Source organism: Uloborus diversus, chromosome 1, assembly GCF_026930045.1.
Source record: "Uloborus diversus isolate 005 chromosome 1, Udiv.v.3.1, whole genome shotgun sequence".
NCBI classification, from domain to species: domain Eukaryota; kingdom Metazoa; phylum Arthropoda; class Arachnida; order Araneae; family Uloboridae; genus Uloborus; species Uloborus diversus.
This window is the reverse complement of record NC_072731.1, coordinates 136,037,223-136,055,843: the sequence shown is the minus strand read 5'-3', so window position 1 is coordinate 136,055,843 and position 18,621 is coordinate 136,037,223. Positions and strand designations below refer to the sequence as shown.

Sequence of the window (18,621 nt, the reverse complement as noted above, 5' to 3'; positions counted from 1 at the left end):
CTCATAAAGAACCTGCATCTTATAGGTTTCTGGATGATCAAAATGAAGAAATTAACGGCGATTCCGAGATTACGGAAAGTTATGATTCAGATCTCCACGATCTTGATATTGAAGAAAGTTCCAATAAGACAGTTAACAGTGAGAGAGAAAATCTGGATGAATACGAATTTACAACTGAGGAGAATGAAGAGACGACCGAGTCCCCTGAAAATGACTCGGAAATTTACCATTCGTTTGTGGAATACGCAGAGCCAGATGAAATTGTGAGCAAAAGAAATGTTTCAAAATCTGAAGTTGCTGTCGACTTAACAACACGGAAACCTGATAAGAAGGATGAACTTGGAATTACATCTAGTTTTGAAAGTACTACTCCTACCACAACATTATCTATTATAAAACCGGAGAGAAGTTCAGAAGCTAGCAGTCGTACGACTCGATTTCAGACTACTGTGGAACAAAATTTGACTTCTTTTATCTATAAAAACGACAGTGAAGGTGGAAAGCTAAATACATTAAGTGTTAAAGAAGATAGTGAATTTAACGGAAGTAGTCCATCTTTTGTAGAATACGTCACTGAAAAAATAACTAGTAATGAAAACAGTGCTAATGCTGAGCTAGGTGGTAATACTAATAAAGTCACTTCTAACAGTTCCATCAATTCAAATACTTCAGTTCTCGCAGAAATAAGTTCCACAACAGATTCAAGCATCACTCACTCTAATAGTTTTCACGTTAATGAAAACTCGTCTCATGACGAAAACTTAGAACATAATTCAACACTTGATCAACAAAATGATGATTTAAATACTGAAAAAACTGCGGTTGAAAGTTATTCGACTAGGGAAGTTCCTTTGCTCTCGGACAACAAGCATTCGACCATCGTACCACATTCTGAACTTTCCATAATGTCCATTACAGAGGTAAATGGGACCGAATTCAATGCTTCAGAACCAAATCCCTTCAAGATTCACACATCTGAGGGACACGGGTTCCACAAACCTCCAATTACGCTAAAATTTCCCGCAAATCTGACTCGTCCATATTCGTCTGAAATTGATGAAATTCTAAAGAACATGAATACTTCCATAGCGTTAGGGGCTGTCAACCTGTTTCTACCTGAGAATGATTCGGCAATTTCAGAAAATTCTTCAGTTCATGGCAACTTTGAACAAAGTACTACGGCAGTGGATTCAGAGGATACTATATCAACGGAAACATCTCATGTTGAGGCAACCACAAAAGTACACACAGATGAGTCGTTAGCTATCGATGAGGAAAATTTAGAAGACATTTCCAAAACAGCATTAGCAGGGTTTGACACCTCGGAAAATACGTTTATTTCCACTACTCAACCTTACGAGGACTATCACAGCACAGTTAAACGAGATGTTTCGGCGGTAGATTCAACTACCAAAATGGGATCTTTAATCCTTGAACCGTTAAATGATTCTGTCATTTCGGCCGGGGTTCCGAAAATAGTCCCCCAGTTTTCGGATCTCAGTTTCAATCCAAACAACATCGATCACGAGGATGATGTCGTCGAATTAGATGATCTTGCTGGAGAAAATGAAGCCACAGATTTTGATACAAGTTTTGGTAAAAATGATTCCAAAGTCGTTTTTGAAGTTATTCGTCACATCACCACTCTGCCTACTACAACAGAAGTTTTTCTTAAACCAGTTAGTCTAGGAAAGCATCCAGTGTTTGTTACGCAAAGTAAGTAATGATTTATTTTATTTCTCTTTAGTTAAAATGTGTCTGTTCTACTTAATGTAAAATAAAGATTAGCCAAGTTTCAACAATTTTTTTAGCTAAGAAATTATAGCAAAAATAAATACATAAAATTCTAAACTAGCAAGTAGATAAAGAAATATACACGTGATCAGTCTTCTGCACCTACTAACTTCCTGAAAATACCGATTGTTTCGGATTATGAACTGACTGATGTGAATGCGTTTGTATCGCTAGAATTTTCTATTTGAGTAAATATCAAGCGTTTTTGAAAGGCAATTGTTATGCACTAAGAGATTTAATTTTGGCAAATATTTGAAAACTTTAACTCGACGATAACTAAAAAAATCCTCTTCTTTCTCTTTTTTGACGGAATTATTTGATTATGACGAAGTTTTGTGTATTAATACTTCATAGACGTTTCCATATTTGCTTTTTAAACTGTAACAACCTTCATGGGTTTTGCGAGGATCGCAAATTGAGAAAGAGAGCGATTAAAAATTGAGTTTTTCCAAGGAGACAAAGCCATGCAATGAGAAACACTGGGCTATATACTACATAAAATAACTGTCAGTGATATCTGTAGCGCTATTACATTTCCTGGACTCTCACTCTTGTAAATTCCTTCTGTAAATGAATAGTTAACACGCTGTAACCAAATTCCCCAGACAGCCTTTCCATTGCAGGAAAATATAAAAAATAAACAGCAGCATATCGCTCATTTGGAAGAAGAATGCCACAGTACGAAGAAATGAAATTTAACAGGAGAAGCATTTGAAGTTTAACTCTTCAGGTTATTTGCTGTAAGAAAAGTAAATTCTCTGTGCTCTATTAGAACAAAAAAAATCTCATTATTTTCTGAAGAACGTAACGTCATTTCAAGCCCTTTAAGCGAAAAATAAAATTAAAAATTTCGTATTGTGGCCCTCTTCTTCCAAACGAGCGATATTGTTTTACACAAGTTTGACGACAAAACTGAAGTTACGTCATTTAGCTGGGAGTGAAATGAATACACTTTTGCAACCTGAACTCGAACTACGGTAGTTTCTTAGTAGAATATTCTTGAAATACGTGTTGATGCTCTGGCAGCATATGAAGTTCAGAAAAAAGTCGTTAAAGCGAAATCATTGCATAAATAGGGCAAAACTTAATGATTGTGGACGATATGAATCATTAGCAAATCATAGGAGGCAGTGAGAAGTTGATGGATGTACGTAAACTTTTTAAAGTTTTGAATAAAGCGCTTTTAAAGTTCAGATCCAAGGTAAGCTTTCACTGATTTTTTTTTTTCTTCTATATCTTACTGTATGGCAGCGTTTACCGTGGCTACTAGTACTATCTCTTGCCTCAAGACAAGGGATAGGTTCTAACATTTGCACTACTTATCACGAAATACTTAGTTTTGGCACTTACATCCCGTTTGCCTGTCACTATTTCATGAGCATATCATGCTTTTGAATAAATTGTACTCTGACTAGGATTTTTTTTGAGCAATCACGATTGCTTATTGTTCTTATTTGACTGTTTTGAATTCCTATCATTTTATTTTCCCGCCAGCACCCTCTGCCAGCACCACCGCGTCCCGTCGACCGACCTCACGATGCTGCCCCTCTAGCGAAAACCATCTCCAGGATGCGTCCATATTCTACACACGCACATACACACACTCATGCCTGCCCACAGACACAAACACATGCGTCTACATACACACACAGCACTGCATACACAACACGCACATACATACACACATACACACGCACCCACACACATGCGCCTACACAAACACACACGTGCATTCATACACACACACATTCGTGATTGCGAAAAACATAATTTGAATTCAAGATGCAAAAAATTTAAATTAATATAATTTTTTGTAATTTTTTTTTATTATTATTTGCTAGGATTAAAAGTTTTACTAGAATAGAAAATATTTTTTTTTCTGCAAGTAGGTTTCGTACACGTTTAGAGGAATCTTGCGTGACAAATCGTCTTTGTTCTGTAGTGTCTAACGGAATACTGTAGTTAATTTTGCTGTATTTTTTAATTTAATGTTTTGCAATAAATTGCACTAGACATTAATTCTATGATAATGACTTCATTTTGATTCCCTAGGATGCACTGAAGAGGAAATGTTATGCGATAGCGGGGAATGTGTCCCTTCTAACAGTCGTTGTAATATGAGAAGGGACTGCAAAGATAATTCTGACGAAAAGAATTGCAGTAAGTGGATTTGATTAGGATTAGTTGAAGCGTTTAGTATCAAAACGAGCTCAACCAACTTTTTAAGGAAAGCTTAAGAAGCAATTACGGATTGAGCTGTTTTAAGAAAACTGGTTTTATACAGCAATTTTGGACCCGATTGAGCTGGATGCTCTTCAAATCGCTTTGTAGGGTAATAGAATCTACCAGAAAGTATCCAGTTAGGAAATAAGGCAACTTTTGAAAATCCATGAACTGAGCTGGTTTTGAAACTAAACGTCTAAAATAGCCACGTCAAAAAAAAATTCTGTACCTTAGAGTCAGGCTAACGTACGTCACATAATCGCTACTTTACAAGAGAGCGGGAAAACGTTTGCCTGGTGCATACAAATGATAGGATTTGCGCTCTTGCATTACTGTTAAATAATTCCGGAGATTTTTTTCTGGAGTTACGTTCATATTGCTTGATGCGGAATAGGATTCTACATACAACGCGCTAATAAACAGAAAATCGCAATTTTTGGACTTCCGTTAGTATGGCTCTCAGGTACTGAATTAAGAGCAAGACAAAAGAAAGTTTGTGCGATTCCTTCTTGCATAACATGCGTTCCACTGAAGCAAAGGAGCTAGATTTAGTGCTATACTGCCGTCTGCAGGTATATAGGACAATAACTGCAAATTTTTCACTTTTCATTTTTCTTGCATTTCTGTCATCTATTGTACTTTTTCTTTATCGTACTATTTGGTTTCCGCTGGGAAAAAGAGCGGGGAAAACGTCTAATTCCATTATTTTCTTATAGTTGGTATTGAATCCCCAAAACGCATTTCTTCAAATATCTTATCGGCCCACGGCTGTATAACTGGACACGAGGCAAACCAATAAGAATGAAACAAATACTTAACGAAAGTATTTATGCAATTTATACAAGTATTTTTACAAGGTTTTTTACATTTAATGTTCAAAAAGCGCTCAAAGAATGAAACAATTCGAAGGTAATTTTTGTTAAACGTTTCCACATTCTTAGGAGACGGCAGTGTAGCGAAAGCGAGAACGGTTGTTTTTACTGCATTGACACTGCGCTGGCGGCGAAATAAGTTTTACAGAAATCATCCAGGGAAAAAATAAAACTGGAAGGTATTCATCTTATTAATTATTTTTTATTACTAGGTTAAACACGACAATAACTTTTTCTAATGAATTTTAAGGAAAAAAAAAACCTATTTTCTATTAAAAAAAGAAAGAAAAAAAAATAAAGAAAATGAATTATCTTGATTTTTTTTTTTTTTTTTGCAAGTTTATGAAGAATTACTGTTGATGTTTTTTTTTATTTTATTTTTCATTTCACTCATTTACTTATTCTGAATTATTCGAACATCAGAAAAAAAAATCGATCAATGGATTGAAACTCATACAAATTTTTCAATAGTCTAAAAGTTACAGACAGAAATTAGAGAACCTATTAGGTATGTAATGTCCTTTTGTGGAACTTCCAACTCTTAAACTAGTAAACATAAGTAAAAAATATTTTTGCTCATGCATCCTCCCTCTTAATATGTTAAACAGGTTATTTAATTGAAGACTCTGGTCTAGCTCTAAAAATACCACTGTGTATTAGTATTCATAACGCTGTTCCGGTGGTACATGGACGTAACTGTAAAATTAATTGAAAATCAGTTATTGTTGTCACTGGGTTCAAACGTGGTTACTCCATTTGGAGGAACACTGACAGGCTCGTTTCAAATTTTAGCCACCAGTAACTCAAGTATGTTTCATTGTATGAGGTAATGAATAAAATAGTTTTGTATATTTGATTCTCGTGAAAAATTACTTTTTGCAGTTCACCGGATGTTACACCAGATCAGCGATATGTCAAATAAATGACAAGGATGTTTCTCTGGAATTAGATTCGGTACTAGCATCATATCTTGTAAAAAATAAATTGAAACTCATGAAAGCTTTATTGATCTTTGTTTTTTGTAAAAAGTCTGAAAATTTGAGTCTCATTGAATTCATCACTCGTACATCAAAAGGAATTTTCGCAGCACAAAATTTAAAAAGCTCAAAATTCTCAGCAGTTTTTAATACAATTTTAGATTGATGGGAAAACAAATTAAGTATTTGTGTTAAACTATTAGTGCTCATATTGTTTCAGATAATAAATTTGTGTATTTTTTGCGTGTCTAACAATGATCTTTAAAAAATCTACTGAAAAACTTACTTTTTTGTTTTATATAGCTTGCTCTGATCTGCTAAAAGTTATGGGCCAGTCCCAAAAGCTATGTGATGGAGTGGAAGATTGCCAAGATCGAAGTGATGAACAAAACTGTCGTAAGTATTAAAAATATAAATAATTTTAACTTAAATGAAATTCTTTACCACATTTTCCCCAATATTATCTTTCTCTTTCTAGCTTGGTGCGAAGAAGGCCAATTTATTTGTCCTCAAAATAAGTTTTGCGTGGATCGCCATCGTGTATGTGATGGGCACAATGATTGTCCCCAGGGAGAAGACGAAAGATATTGCGGTAATTGATGCATTTTCAGCATTAATGCTTCTATACAGTAAGACTGAACGCAAATTTTCAATCAGTTGCTTTTCGAAGCATATTATTATTTTTTTAACAAAACATATTTTGACCATGAATTGGTATGCATAATTTCTTCAGCCGTGGAATGATTGAACCAAGTATATATTAACGCAGGGCTTCCCAAACAGTGGTCGGCGGACCCCTTGGGGGTCCGCCGAGACTTAGTAGAAAGTCCGCACCGAACTCCGGGAAAAAACGTTTTAAACACGTTACATAATGTTTAAATAATGCTCTTATATTTGAAAACAAGAATTTTCACAATGGAAGTAATGGAGTTGTCTTATGGAGAACGATGTCGTATGGATTGTTCGAAGTATGGAGTAAGGAACACAACTTCCTAACATCTTGAGATACAATGCTGTGAGATCATGCAGCCCAGTACACGTCGGAAACACGTTTGGAACTCTTCAAGTATGTTCCAGTTCAAAGTGTTGCCTGAATGTGCACTAAAATGTGCTCAAAATTTGCTCCTGTTAAATAAAAAGTGTACTGACATGCACTCCGAACTTGCTCCGAATGTGTCCCGCTCGGGATCTTTGTTAAACGTAATATTGGGAACACGTTTGAGAACAGATTATAAAGAACGCATTTAGGCACACTTGTGAAATGATTGCTTTTTTTTTTCTTGAAAATGTAATTTCAACGTCTTTCTTAAAATATCAATCAATAGAATCTCTCAATCGGTTGGCGTCGAGAATGCCGGGGAAAAGGATAGCCTTCCCTGGTGGAAGACCGTCCATTGTCGGCGGCAATTGACAGTTGCCCCACGATATTGCTGTAAAATTAACAGCAAAAGCTACTGGTATTATCAAAGGGGTGTGTCACGAACTCCTCTAAAAGAAGAAGCATTGTGTCAGTGCAAAAAACTTTCTCAAATGCGTTCCCAAAATTTGTAAAATGTGTGCTTAACCAAATAAGTGTTCTAAAAAGTGTTCTCGGGAATGTTTTGAAAGCTATTCCAGAAAAATGCTAAGTGTTTTAAGAACGGGGATAAGTTTCCGAGTTCAAAAGTGTTTAAAACGTGCTCAAAAAGTGTCTGAGGACTACTCTGCAAAACTAAATACAGAAGCTAGATTCTGAACCTGGTCCAGCAGTCAAAAATTAAACCCAATGTAGTAACATTGTTCCAGCAAACCAACCTCACTCTTCCCATTAATTCGATATTCCATTTTGAATATTTATTGTTTCTTAAGCAATTTATTTTTATCTGTAAGTTATAAGGGCTAGTATAGTAGTATAAGTGGGTAGTATAAGTAGTATATAATGAATACGAATGAAATTCGTATTCATTTTCTTACGAATTTATAATGAAATACATCAAGGCTCTTTCTTTTTATATAACTACGAAAATACCGTGGCACACCCGGTTCCTTGTCACGGCGCACCAGTGCCGCGGCACAACGGTTGCGAAGCCCTGCGTTATATAAAGGTCATACATCTTATCAGCTGTCTATACGGTTATATAAAGATCATACATCATTTTATAACCATATATGCTTATGAAAACCAGCATGACATGTAACAAAGGGACATGTAGAGCTAATGTGAATTATAACATTTTGTGACACGGAGGGGATGAGGCGGGGGAGCGTGTTGAAAAAAGTGTGACATTTATGGACAGCCCTCATCAGCTTTTGCTAAAGGGGGGTCCACGCTAAATATTGGTCTACGAAAGGGGTCCGCTGTTTATAAAGTTTGGGAACCCCTATATTAACGATTTGATTATTCAACATGCATTTCTCCTTTGATGTTTTAAAGAATGTTTTTTTTTTTTTTTTTTTTCAGTTAAGCTGGCTGAATCGGCAAAGGACGCAGAAGGACTTTACTATCGCCGGCAAGGATACCTGATGGTCCGGAAGGAAGGCATGTGGGGCAAACTCTGCATCGACACCTTGCAAGATACTCCAGCCTTGAGGTGGAAGTTAGACGAACTAGGAAAAGCCGTTTGCAGTGCTCTCACTTACAAGTAAAGCAAAAATTGACTTGATTTTCCAATAAAGAAAATAAGTGGTCAATTTGTATAAATACAAAATTCTAATGAACTTAAGTAGGGGAATTGTTGACAAAGTGATATAGTTAAGATTTTAGCTTTTTCAAGACGAATAACCTGGAAATTTGCTTTGAAAATTGTTCCGTTAAGTTACTTCTTGCGAGTGTTTATTTCCCTTGAAGTTTGAATAAATAATAATATAAAATTACGCATGTGAAAGAAAAAATTTAAATGACTATCTTAACCTATTGAGGAAGTAAAATTCATTAAGGCTATCTCATTACTTAGAAATGTTTCCATTAAATTTAATTGTCATTTCTAAATTCAAGTCATCTGGCAGAATTAAATCTTGTCTGATGCATTTAAAAATCTATTTCAAGGAATATGACAGATTCTCGAAGAATGAAGGATGCGGAAACTGAAGTTGATTCTTATTTTGAATTGTCCAGTGAAACTCCACAGCAGAAAAAAAGGTAGTTTTCTTAATTTTATTTTCAGATAAGAATAGAATTTAAAAATTGATCTATTGAAACAATGTATCGTATTTTTTGACTTCTCAAGCATTAAAGAAAACCAAGATTTATGTATAATGCTTTTTTTAATAGGTCTAGTGCAATATTTCAACCATCAAAATGTGAAAATAGGGATGTTCTGAAAGTCAGTTGTGGATCATTAGGTAATATTTCTCTTTGTATACCTCTCTATTTTTTTTTCTTGTGAAATTGTGGAGAGCGATATTAGGATGGGTCAAAGTGAATCCATGAACAACGAAAAAATGACTACACTAGTTTAATTTCTTATTCAATTGATTGTTTTGAAGACGTTTTGGAGTGGCTCTGTTGAATGAAAATTGTTTTAATATTCAGCGAGATTTGCTCAATTTTTCAAGCTAGGGCCATTTAGATCATTTTATGGAATTTTCTAAGCTGCAACGTTAGCAACGTAAGAAGTTTTCTCCAATAGGTTTTATTATTAGTTCAGACATTCATCTTTTTAATAACAGCTAAATAGTTGAAATAGCAAAATTTTAACTGATAAGTCAAAATAGCTGTTTCATTTCGTTATATCTAATGAAGATGATACATTTTATTATAATTGTGCAAAAAATAAAATATTAGGAAATAAATACAGTCGATCCCGTGATCTGTGATGCCAATTTAATTAAGTACAATTTATTATTATGTTTTTACATTGCTTCCGTACATTAATTTTTAAATATTCATTACATATTGCGTTTTAACATATACAAGGCATATTTGTTATACAAAATAATAAATAAAAACTATTGTATTAAAACGAAGCCAAAAACGGAACTTTTCGTTTATTTTCCCCTTTTTTTATGTTTAGATTGCCAATAATTTCTGTGAATATTCACTTATTTTAAGCAAAAGATAGTTAATTCGAACAGTACTGCTGATGCATAATACTTAATAGAAAATGCGCCTTTAATAAGATATCTACGAATCGATTCGCTTTCATATTCATATATATATATATATATATATATATAATTTCTCAAGCAGTTATTCTTTCAATTTAAAGTTTCTTTGCTTTTCAGAATGTGGACTTCGTCCAATGGCTAACCATGTTCGGCGCCGAATCGTAGGAGGGCAGACGACGGCCAGCGGGTCCTGGCCTTGGCAGGTGGCCCTTTACAAAGAAGGCGATTTCCAGTGTGGAGCTGTGCTCATATCAGACACCTGGCTGGTGACAGCGGCCCACTGTTTTTATAGGTGAGCAAAACAGGTTGCTGATGATTAAAAATGCACATGAAGTTCATAATATCTTGAAATCAAACGATTTCGTTTTTCTTCTGTCGCTTCATATTTCTTTTAGGAGGTACCCGTATCATCACCAATATACTAAAACACAGTATAGATGGTTTTCACACACACAAAGATAATTACTATTTTTGACACTCTTGCTGTAGTTACACAGGAATATTTCTATCATTCCATAATGTGTTTGCCTACGACTCTGAAATTCAGTTCTATCTTTCAGTAAAACATACCTAGAAACAGAATATAGTTAATTTGATTCGCTACGGAGGAAATGAAGTAAAAGTTAGGGGGGAGGGAGGATAAATCAAGTTTCAAAAAATTGCATAGTCTTTTTGCAGCAGTTTGCTTCATTGCTAATAATATTTTGCGTGAATCATCTGCAGTGGGAAGCCACCACTTAATTAAAGCACTAATAAGAATGATATAATCAAACATACTTATAATATATGCTTTTTCTGATAATAATGAGAATGGTTTTGTTCTGCTTCTGCTTGGACCTTATTACGGATAAAAATTCTTTGATATCTCTGCTAAGTAAAAGTAAACTAATATTTACCACAATTTGTAACGACTATGGAATTTCTGTATTTACCGTTTGGTGCAGTTTATTAAAATTGTAGTCGTTTAAGTGTCCTCTTCTGGAAACATCTTCAAGTAAATCTGTCATCGTTTTACCAAACCATAAGCTGTTATGCGTGAAACATGCAAATACTTTCAATATCAAAAAAGTAAAAGCTGTTATTTATTTGCATTCGAGCAACCGAAAAAGTTTCACTCTGCCTTTCAGTTCAGTTAACTGTATTAGGTTTTAAAGTGATTTTCATGAAATGCGAAGTGAGTACAGATTACATTTACTTTGAGGCACGTCAGGAGCTTATACTCTTTCCATGTTCAATCAAACAAAAAGAGAGAAAGAATTCTTTTAATCTTTATCTATATTATTTTGCTTTGCAGCACACAAGACGCTCATTGGACTGCTCGACTGGGTCTACTACGGAGAGGATCGGAGTTACCATCTCCATCTGAGCAAATCCGGCGAATAGTTCGGATTATTCTGAACCCGCATTACATCGACCAAGGCTTCATCAATGATATTGCACTTCTCAAAATGGATGCTCCAATACAATTCAGGTAAGAATATATTTGCTCAACAACGACCTGATAACTTATTAACACCAATTTTCCTTGTGCTTAGCCGAAAATTTCTAAATTTTTATTTAATTCATATTGTTTTGCTTCCTGAAGATTAATTCTCTCGTTATTGGGTTTTCGTGGAATTGTATCAGGACATACTCTTTAAAAAGCAAATCTGCGATACTTTCGTTCTCTTATGCAATCCGTTCTTCGATCTTACCTAATAAAATAAAACAATTTTGGTTTTCATAGTCAGTCTTGAGATTTTAATTTAAGAGTTTGTGAATGAACGTTGAAGTTGAGGGGGAATCGAACATTAGTTTGGTTTGTTTCATTCCTATTGTGAAAGATTTCAATTTCAAAATTTTGTGAACCCTTTTGAAACCCTCTGCATGTAGAATCAATTAGAAGAATCTGGTGCCTTTGAAGGTTAGTCACCTGATATTTGTGGCAAAATATGTAATTTAAAAGAGATTCATGGCAAATTGAAATCCTCGTAGTGCAATTTGTGAGGTGTTAGTAAGTACCTTGCGGTAAACAATACAATTCCACTTAATGATGTGTAGATTAATAAGTTTAAAATCTATCCACTGATTGTTTGGAAATGGCAAACGCGTCCAGTTAAAACGAGTCTATCTGAATGAGGGGAAAAGTAGAAGTTTGATGCTCGTGTTCCATGATCGCCACTCATTTGAATGTGACTCTGCTTAATTTAGAAAGGCTAACGCACTTCTGCAAAAGCTGACATCCCTGAAAACTAATAGATGCGTCCATTTCCGCTTGTAAACCGGATGTTTGACTTTCCATCGAATCTGTAGAGTCAGACTGTAGACGTTTCCGCATGTTGTTATTTTTTCCGCACAGCATAATTATTATTAACGTTTAAAATTGGGCAAGAAATCATGACAGTTTGTTTAACCTTTAGGTGTTTAAATTTTTGTGATTGGTTTAATCTTTTCAGCGACTACCTTCGTCCTGTATGCCTGCCATCGGAGAGCGAAGACGCTGGTCTGTGGCATGGCAAGCAGTGCTCGGTGGTGGGCTGGGGAAAGCTGTACGAGATAGGACACACCTTTCGTAAGTATCGATTATTTTATTTTTTTCTAATATTAATCAACATTTCAACGTAAATCTGGTCTTGGTCTTTAAATAATAGATTCGATAGTGACGCGATTGCTACGCCAATTAGGTATTTACTTGTCATGTTATGCAAAACTTGCGACTACATCTTCACAAGACAAGAGACAACGAAACAGTTCCAATCGATACTTAAATTAAGATTGTTTCGGGCAATTCTTTTTACTTTTGATGCATAACGTTTACAAATATTTTAGCCCGTAACACTTTTAGCACTAGAAAGTTATCTTTTTGGAGCAATGCAATGAAGACTACACAAAAGGGAATTTCTTGTTTATGTCCAGACTCCAACTAACTATTAGAGCCTGTAATTGCATCTCTCATAGTACAGTAAATTCACTCTTTTAGTAGAGCTGTAAAATTTTCTAAAATTTTCCTGCGTTAGTCCCGATTTCGGGGAAAAAAAGTTTTCTTGCAAGTTCTATTTTTCTTGAACGCTCATCAAATTTAACGTTTGACAAAATATTTCTGACTTTAACTGGGCTGCTACCATTGGCTTGAAGTTTTCAGTAAGGTATCTAATTTCTCATCCATCTCACATGTTCATACTCGCTAATTCTCCTTGTCTGATCCGTCAAAATTTTGTTAACGCATTTCCTCTGCTTTAGAAGATGAATATTTGTCCAAATAACAGTCAATATGAGAAAAGCTTAACCATTAGAAACTAGAGTGGTACAACATTTGTAATTCAACTATTTTGCCCTAAGATGCAAACGCCGATCTTGTGGATCAAGGCCTTAAAGCTGAGAAGTTCTTGGAAATTTGTAACACAAACACACAAATTCTAGAGAAATCTTTTATTTCTAATGATGACTTTTTGAGAACAAAATGTTTCTACTTGTAGTACTGATACTACATCAGCCTGAGCTCAAAGGTTAATGACAGGGTTCATTTCAGATATCGGGGAGGGGGGGGGGCAGACGCTTTTTTGGGGCTACCTTGTGGTCAAAACTTACAATTTTAGTCATTTCAAGAGGGAGCCCTAAGTCATGGCCTATTTAGTAATGAGGCCCAGGTTTGTATTTCTTATAGATTTTCTTACAGATCGTTTCTTCTAGTCAGGATTTAGTTCACTAAGAGAAAAAAAAAAGCTTTTTTTTTTGAAGAATTTTTTTTTTCTGCGTTATGATTTCACACATGTGAATTGTTTCTCTCACAGCCGACAGCCTACAAGAGGTTCGGCTTCCAGTGATCTCGACGGAGGAGTGTCGCAAGAAGATCTTGTTCCTCACCATGTATCACATCACGGACAACATGTTTTGCGCGGGATATGAGCGAGGCGGTAGGGATGCGTGCCTGGTGAGTAAGCAAGCCCCCTTTTTAGTCAAGAATTACCCTAATTAATATTAAAAGTAAGAAAAATAATCTTGCGGAATACTGCAATTGCTTTAAGATGTACATCAACAATAGACATCGAATATTATACTTAAAATATTTATAACTGCATGCTACATGTTTTTCAGCGTAGTAATTGAAGTTCATTTATTTCCTTGCGCGAAGTAAATGAAGTTTTGTGTTCACGAAAAACTTATCACTCAAATTCGAAATTTCCATAACTATTTATCAGTTGATGTAAAAGAGCTTTGTTTAACGTCTGTATGTTAATTCAAAAACGGTTAGTCACAGAAGCTTAAAACTTCCTGTGTAGAACCTGTACAACATTTAGTTGTGCTCCTTTTTTCTGGTTGCAAAACGATATTCCGAAAGTGATTCTACCTGTGTTTCTGATGGAAATCAAACTCGTATGTTTTCTTTTTCTCCAAGGCATCTCCCAACTCATCAGTATAGTTATTTTCTCTTTTTGTTTTTGGCCAGTACTGGCTTGGCGATTTGTTTCCCCTAACATTTTTATTACTGTACTAGCGGTACACGCACGGGTTTTTGCCTATAGTAGAAAATTAAAAGGTCATTTGGTCGCCTGTATACTTAGAAGTAATGCGTGATAAATTTCTTGCCAATATGCTATGGTAATTTGCTCGTCCGTGTTATTATAATTTACTCGTTCATGTTACGGTAATTTACTCAGTGCAGAGGAATTAAATCTTTTAACGGTGGTTAAAATAAAATCATACGAAAAAAAAAAAAAAAATCGAATTTTCGAAAAATCACTTTGAGGTGCTCACCCCCATGCTCGAACTAATTTTGTGCCAAATTTCATGAAAATCGGCCGAACGGTCTAGGCGCTATTCGCGTAACAGAGATCCAGACATCAAGACTTTCAGCTTTATTATTAATAAAGATTGTGTATATCTGAAAATGTTTTATGGATCGCGAAAGATTCTGGTTTTTAGATTTCAATGATAGCAGTTCTTGAGTTCACATTTTTCTCACGATAAAGGCATCAAACGGAGGAAATTTAATGAAAATCGTAATGACGTCATAAATTAGTAATCCTGTAATGAGAAGTTACCAAGTTTTGAGACAAATTAACACCCAAAAACGAGATGCCAAATCCAGAACAATTTCAGATGCCACCAAAAACATAAAAGTTCTTAAGTTTGAAAGTGACATTCACTATCTGCTTAGTTAAAACGCTTTACGATTACTTTTGCGCCGTTCACGGGTTTAATAAGAATTCGAAACAATGTAACTATTTAAAATTTTTCAAAAATCTGAACACGCTTCATGATTTTAGGAAAAATGTCAACTGCACAAAAATGGCAGAAACGCAAAATATGTAATAAATGCATCAACACTACTTGCATGCAGTGAACTTAGTAATTAATTAAACAATGAATATTGCCCATTTTCGTTCACAGGGTGACTCGGGTGGACCATTAATGTGCCAAAGAGATGACGGTCGTTGGATCCTCCTAGGAGTAACCAGCAATGGCGACGGATGTGGGCGACCAGGACGCCCTGGAGTTTACACCAAAGTTGCTCAATACCTTGCTTGGATTAGAGAGACTATAGGTAAAATATAGAAAAAAAATGAACATGACGTATCATGCCTAATCCATACCTTTTTTCGCAGATATGCTAGAAACAGTTAGGATTCATTAAATTCCCTAATATTGCTGAGATTGGGATTTTTATTGTGTAAGTTTGTTACACTTCCATAAATAAAATAACCCATACATTAAACAAATTAGTGATGGAATTCAGTTTGACAGAAGCTTAAAATCATACTTATCGTCTTTATGGTTTGGACCCAAGTCTAAAATTAGTTCCTCTCTTTAAACTAAAAAGCTAGAAAGTCTAGTTGAAGTTATCTTTTCAAAACTCACTCCTCAAATTTTCAACGTCAAAATCTGGGACACTAGGATGGCAGTGGCGGATACAAGGGGAGGGTCATGACCTCCCCCCCCCTTAAACTGTCGACAATATAATCCGTCCACATTGTGTTTCAACACTTTATGAATAAAATGTTAACTATTTCAGTAGTATTTTCAATTCATTACTTTTAAAAGTAAATGCTTGAAATTTTACTTCTTTTCATTGCTTTTGAAATAAATTAGTAATGTTTATGCTCTACTAATTATTGACACACCAAGCAGTTTCAGAATTTTTACGTATCCAAAACCGAAGGTTCGCTCATGGGGAAGGAGCATTCTTCAGCTGACTTAAATCCCCTAAAATGATAGTGTGTATCAGTCCCTGCCCGATGGGAGGTCACTGTGACCTTTCAAAAAATTTCCTTATTTGGAAAGTTTTGTTGGACAATTTGGCAAATTTGGAGACAGCAAAAAAAAAAAAAAAAAAAAAAAAAAATAAATAAAAAAAAATAAATAAATAAAAAATGCTTTTATTTAAAACGGCATTAAAACTTTTGTACAATAATGTCTCTTCTCATTAGTGCAGGTATCTATGCGTAAGCTCATATTTCATCTTTCGGCAAAGTAGGCGAAGTTTTGGCAAGATTTCCGCCCTTCCAAAAATTGAGGTTCTGGGCGCCCTTGTCTAAACATTTAAATATTTGTATTGTTTTGAAATCGCTTCAATTACTCACATTTGCAGCTATATCACTATTCCTATCCAGTGCTTTTTAAAAATATTTATTATTATTTTTTGTAATTTTCTACTGAATCTTAAATTTTCTTGGTTCTTGCTGAGACAATCATTTAACTTGCCAAGGGAATTTGCGAAACGTTAACTATCTTCTGATTAGCAAAATATTGTGTAAGTAAATTATTCAACAGTTTGAAATTTCACCTACTCGAGGAGCTGCTCTGTGTCAAGAAATGAAATTGAAAAACAGATAGATGAGGAAACAGGGTAATATCTTTGTATTTAGAATCAGTTCTAGTGTTATTCCCCTTCGCAAATTTTTAAGCAGTTCTTGCTAAAACTTGAACTTAAAGATTTTGACGCAGTACACCCCATTCCCTTCCGATTGCAGAGAAAAACACCAGCGTCAATATCTATCTTGCACTAGATCTAAACTGTAAATTAATTTTTTATCTCCATCAACTGGGCAAATTATATCAATTATTTCACTCACATAAATTATCACTTACAATAAAAATATAAAGTGCAGAAATGCTTGAATAGTATAAAAATAATAATCTGGTTTGAATATTCCTGATTATAATATAAGAATAACAAACTTCGTTGTTTTAGTTACAATATTTTTTTTTCTGTGTTAAAGGCTTTGTTCGAATACTATTGGGAAATAAGTGAAGCCAGTCAAGATCTTTATTTATTGTGAAATTGATTTATATTTTTTAAGGTCAAGTTTCAATAGGTAACTTTTTAAGTCTAAAGCAACTCTAAAAATGACTTGAATTCCCGGTAATGATTTCTTTAGATTTTTTGCACAAAAATGCCGATTTAGAAAAATGCAAAGGCAAAATGAAGCCATAAATGTTTCAGAGTTCGGTATAGCTTATGAGTCGAGCTGGAAAGTATTGTTTTAATAGTTGGAGACTAGTTTGATATAGGGAACTAAATTGCATAAGATTAAAATAAACACAACACGGACGTGGGATTACATGATCAATAAAATCTCATCAAGCGATTCTCTGAAAGTAAAGAAAGGATTAAGTACATTTGATTTTCACATGCAGTTTCAGTTTTTTTTTTACATGAGCCTTTCTTTGAATTACAGAATTGCCACATCCCGATAAGGACTTCGAAGATACTTGTGATGGAGTTCGTTGCAAGTTAGGAAGGTGTGTCCCACAGTACAAGATCTGTGATGGAAGGTGGGATTGTTCGGAAGGACTGGATGAAGACAACTGCGGAGATTAGCTCTGTAGTTTGTGGGCCTTGTTTGGATATTCAAGTGCATTGGCGGCTCTTGAATGGGCACCCGATTTTTGCTCATTTCAATGTGATTAGTGTCTGTACTTCAAATGTTCATGAACATTTGAAATTATTTTAATGTGTTTTATGCGTCCTTTTAAGAATGTAATGATACTGACATTTCATTCCGTCACATTTCTTTTAAGACATTGACAAGTGCTTTTGTGTGGAGTTGAAGAGAGCTGGTAATTCAAAAGGAACGGATAATCATTGCTCAAACTGTTCTTGCTTCAAACTTTACAATACAAAACAATGTGGGATGTCAGACGCCATGTTGCATGCTTTGTGCGTTCTTTTAGTAAAACTTTTTACAAAATCAGTGCCAGGGTTCAAGAAGGATGAAACACTGAAATCTTTTAGACTGGTTTTAAAGCATTCCAATCATGTAGACTTTTTATCAATTTTTCCTAGATTTCTGCTAAAATGGTGATAGTTCAACAGGAATCACTGGATTTTTTTATTTGTACCAAAATGTGATGTCATCAAAGCAATACTGTAAGCATGATTTTATGTATTTTTATGCAAACACTTTATTTATTTCCTTATTTATTTATTACGAGAATTGAAATTTGCCGAAATGCTTCTCTTGTGCTTACAATATTGTTTCTTAATAAATTCTATTTTATGCCATTTGCTGTTGCTTAATTTAAAAACCATAACTCACATTGGTCTTGGATGATTTTTTTTTTCTGGTTCCCAAAGTGCTTAAACTGTAAAGTTGGCAGAGGTAAGCGTTTTTGAAATTCATGGTACAACATTTGAAAAAATTAAACCCCACTATGCATTCCAGGTATGCTCACGCTTATGGGTACTC

General features: G+C 34.7%; 1 protein-coding gene across 1 annotated transcript; it reads left to right on the top strand.

The window, feature by feature from the left end:
* The first annotated feature begins 1,330 nt into the window (after positions 1-1,330).
* Positions 1,331-18,437, top strand: LOC129221427 (serine protease nudel-like). The gene is made up of 13 exons (XM_054855914.1): positions 1,331-1,716; positions 3,847-3,954; positions 6,170-6,262; positions 6,345-6,458; positions 8,307-8,487; positions 8,892-8,984; positions 9,117-9,187; positions 10,070-10,244; positions 11,247-11,423; positions 12,388-12,503; positions 13,723-13,862; positions 15,323-15,476; positions 17,611-18,437. The coding sequence occupies exons 1-13, from the start codon at positions 1,416-1,418 to the stop codon at positions 17,751-17,753; spliced, it is 1,866 nt and encodes a 621-aa protein (XP_054711889.1). The 5' UTR covers positions 1,331-1,415; the 3' UTR covers positions 17,754-18,437.
* Positions 18,438-18,621: the final 184 nt, after the last annotated feature.

Bases quoted from the DNA above. Each gene is read 5' to 3' on its own strand.
- LOC129221427 (XM_054855914.1), top strand. From the start codon at position 1,416: ATGGGATCTTTAATCCTTGAACCGTTAAATGATTCTGTCATTTCGGCC. The intron at 3,955-6,169 runs GTAAGTGGATTT...TGTTTTATATAG, and splicing joins TTCTGACGAAAAGAATTGCA to CTTGCTCTGATCTGCTAAAA. The intron at 11,424-12,387 runs GTAAGAATATAT...TAATCTTTTCAG, and splicing joins GATGCTCCAATACAATTCAG to CGACTACCTTCGTCCTGTAT.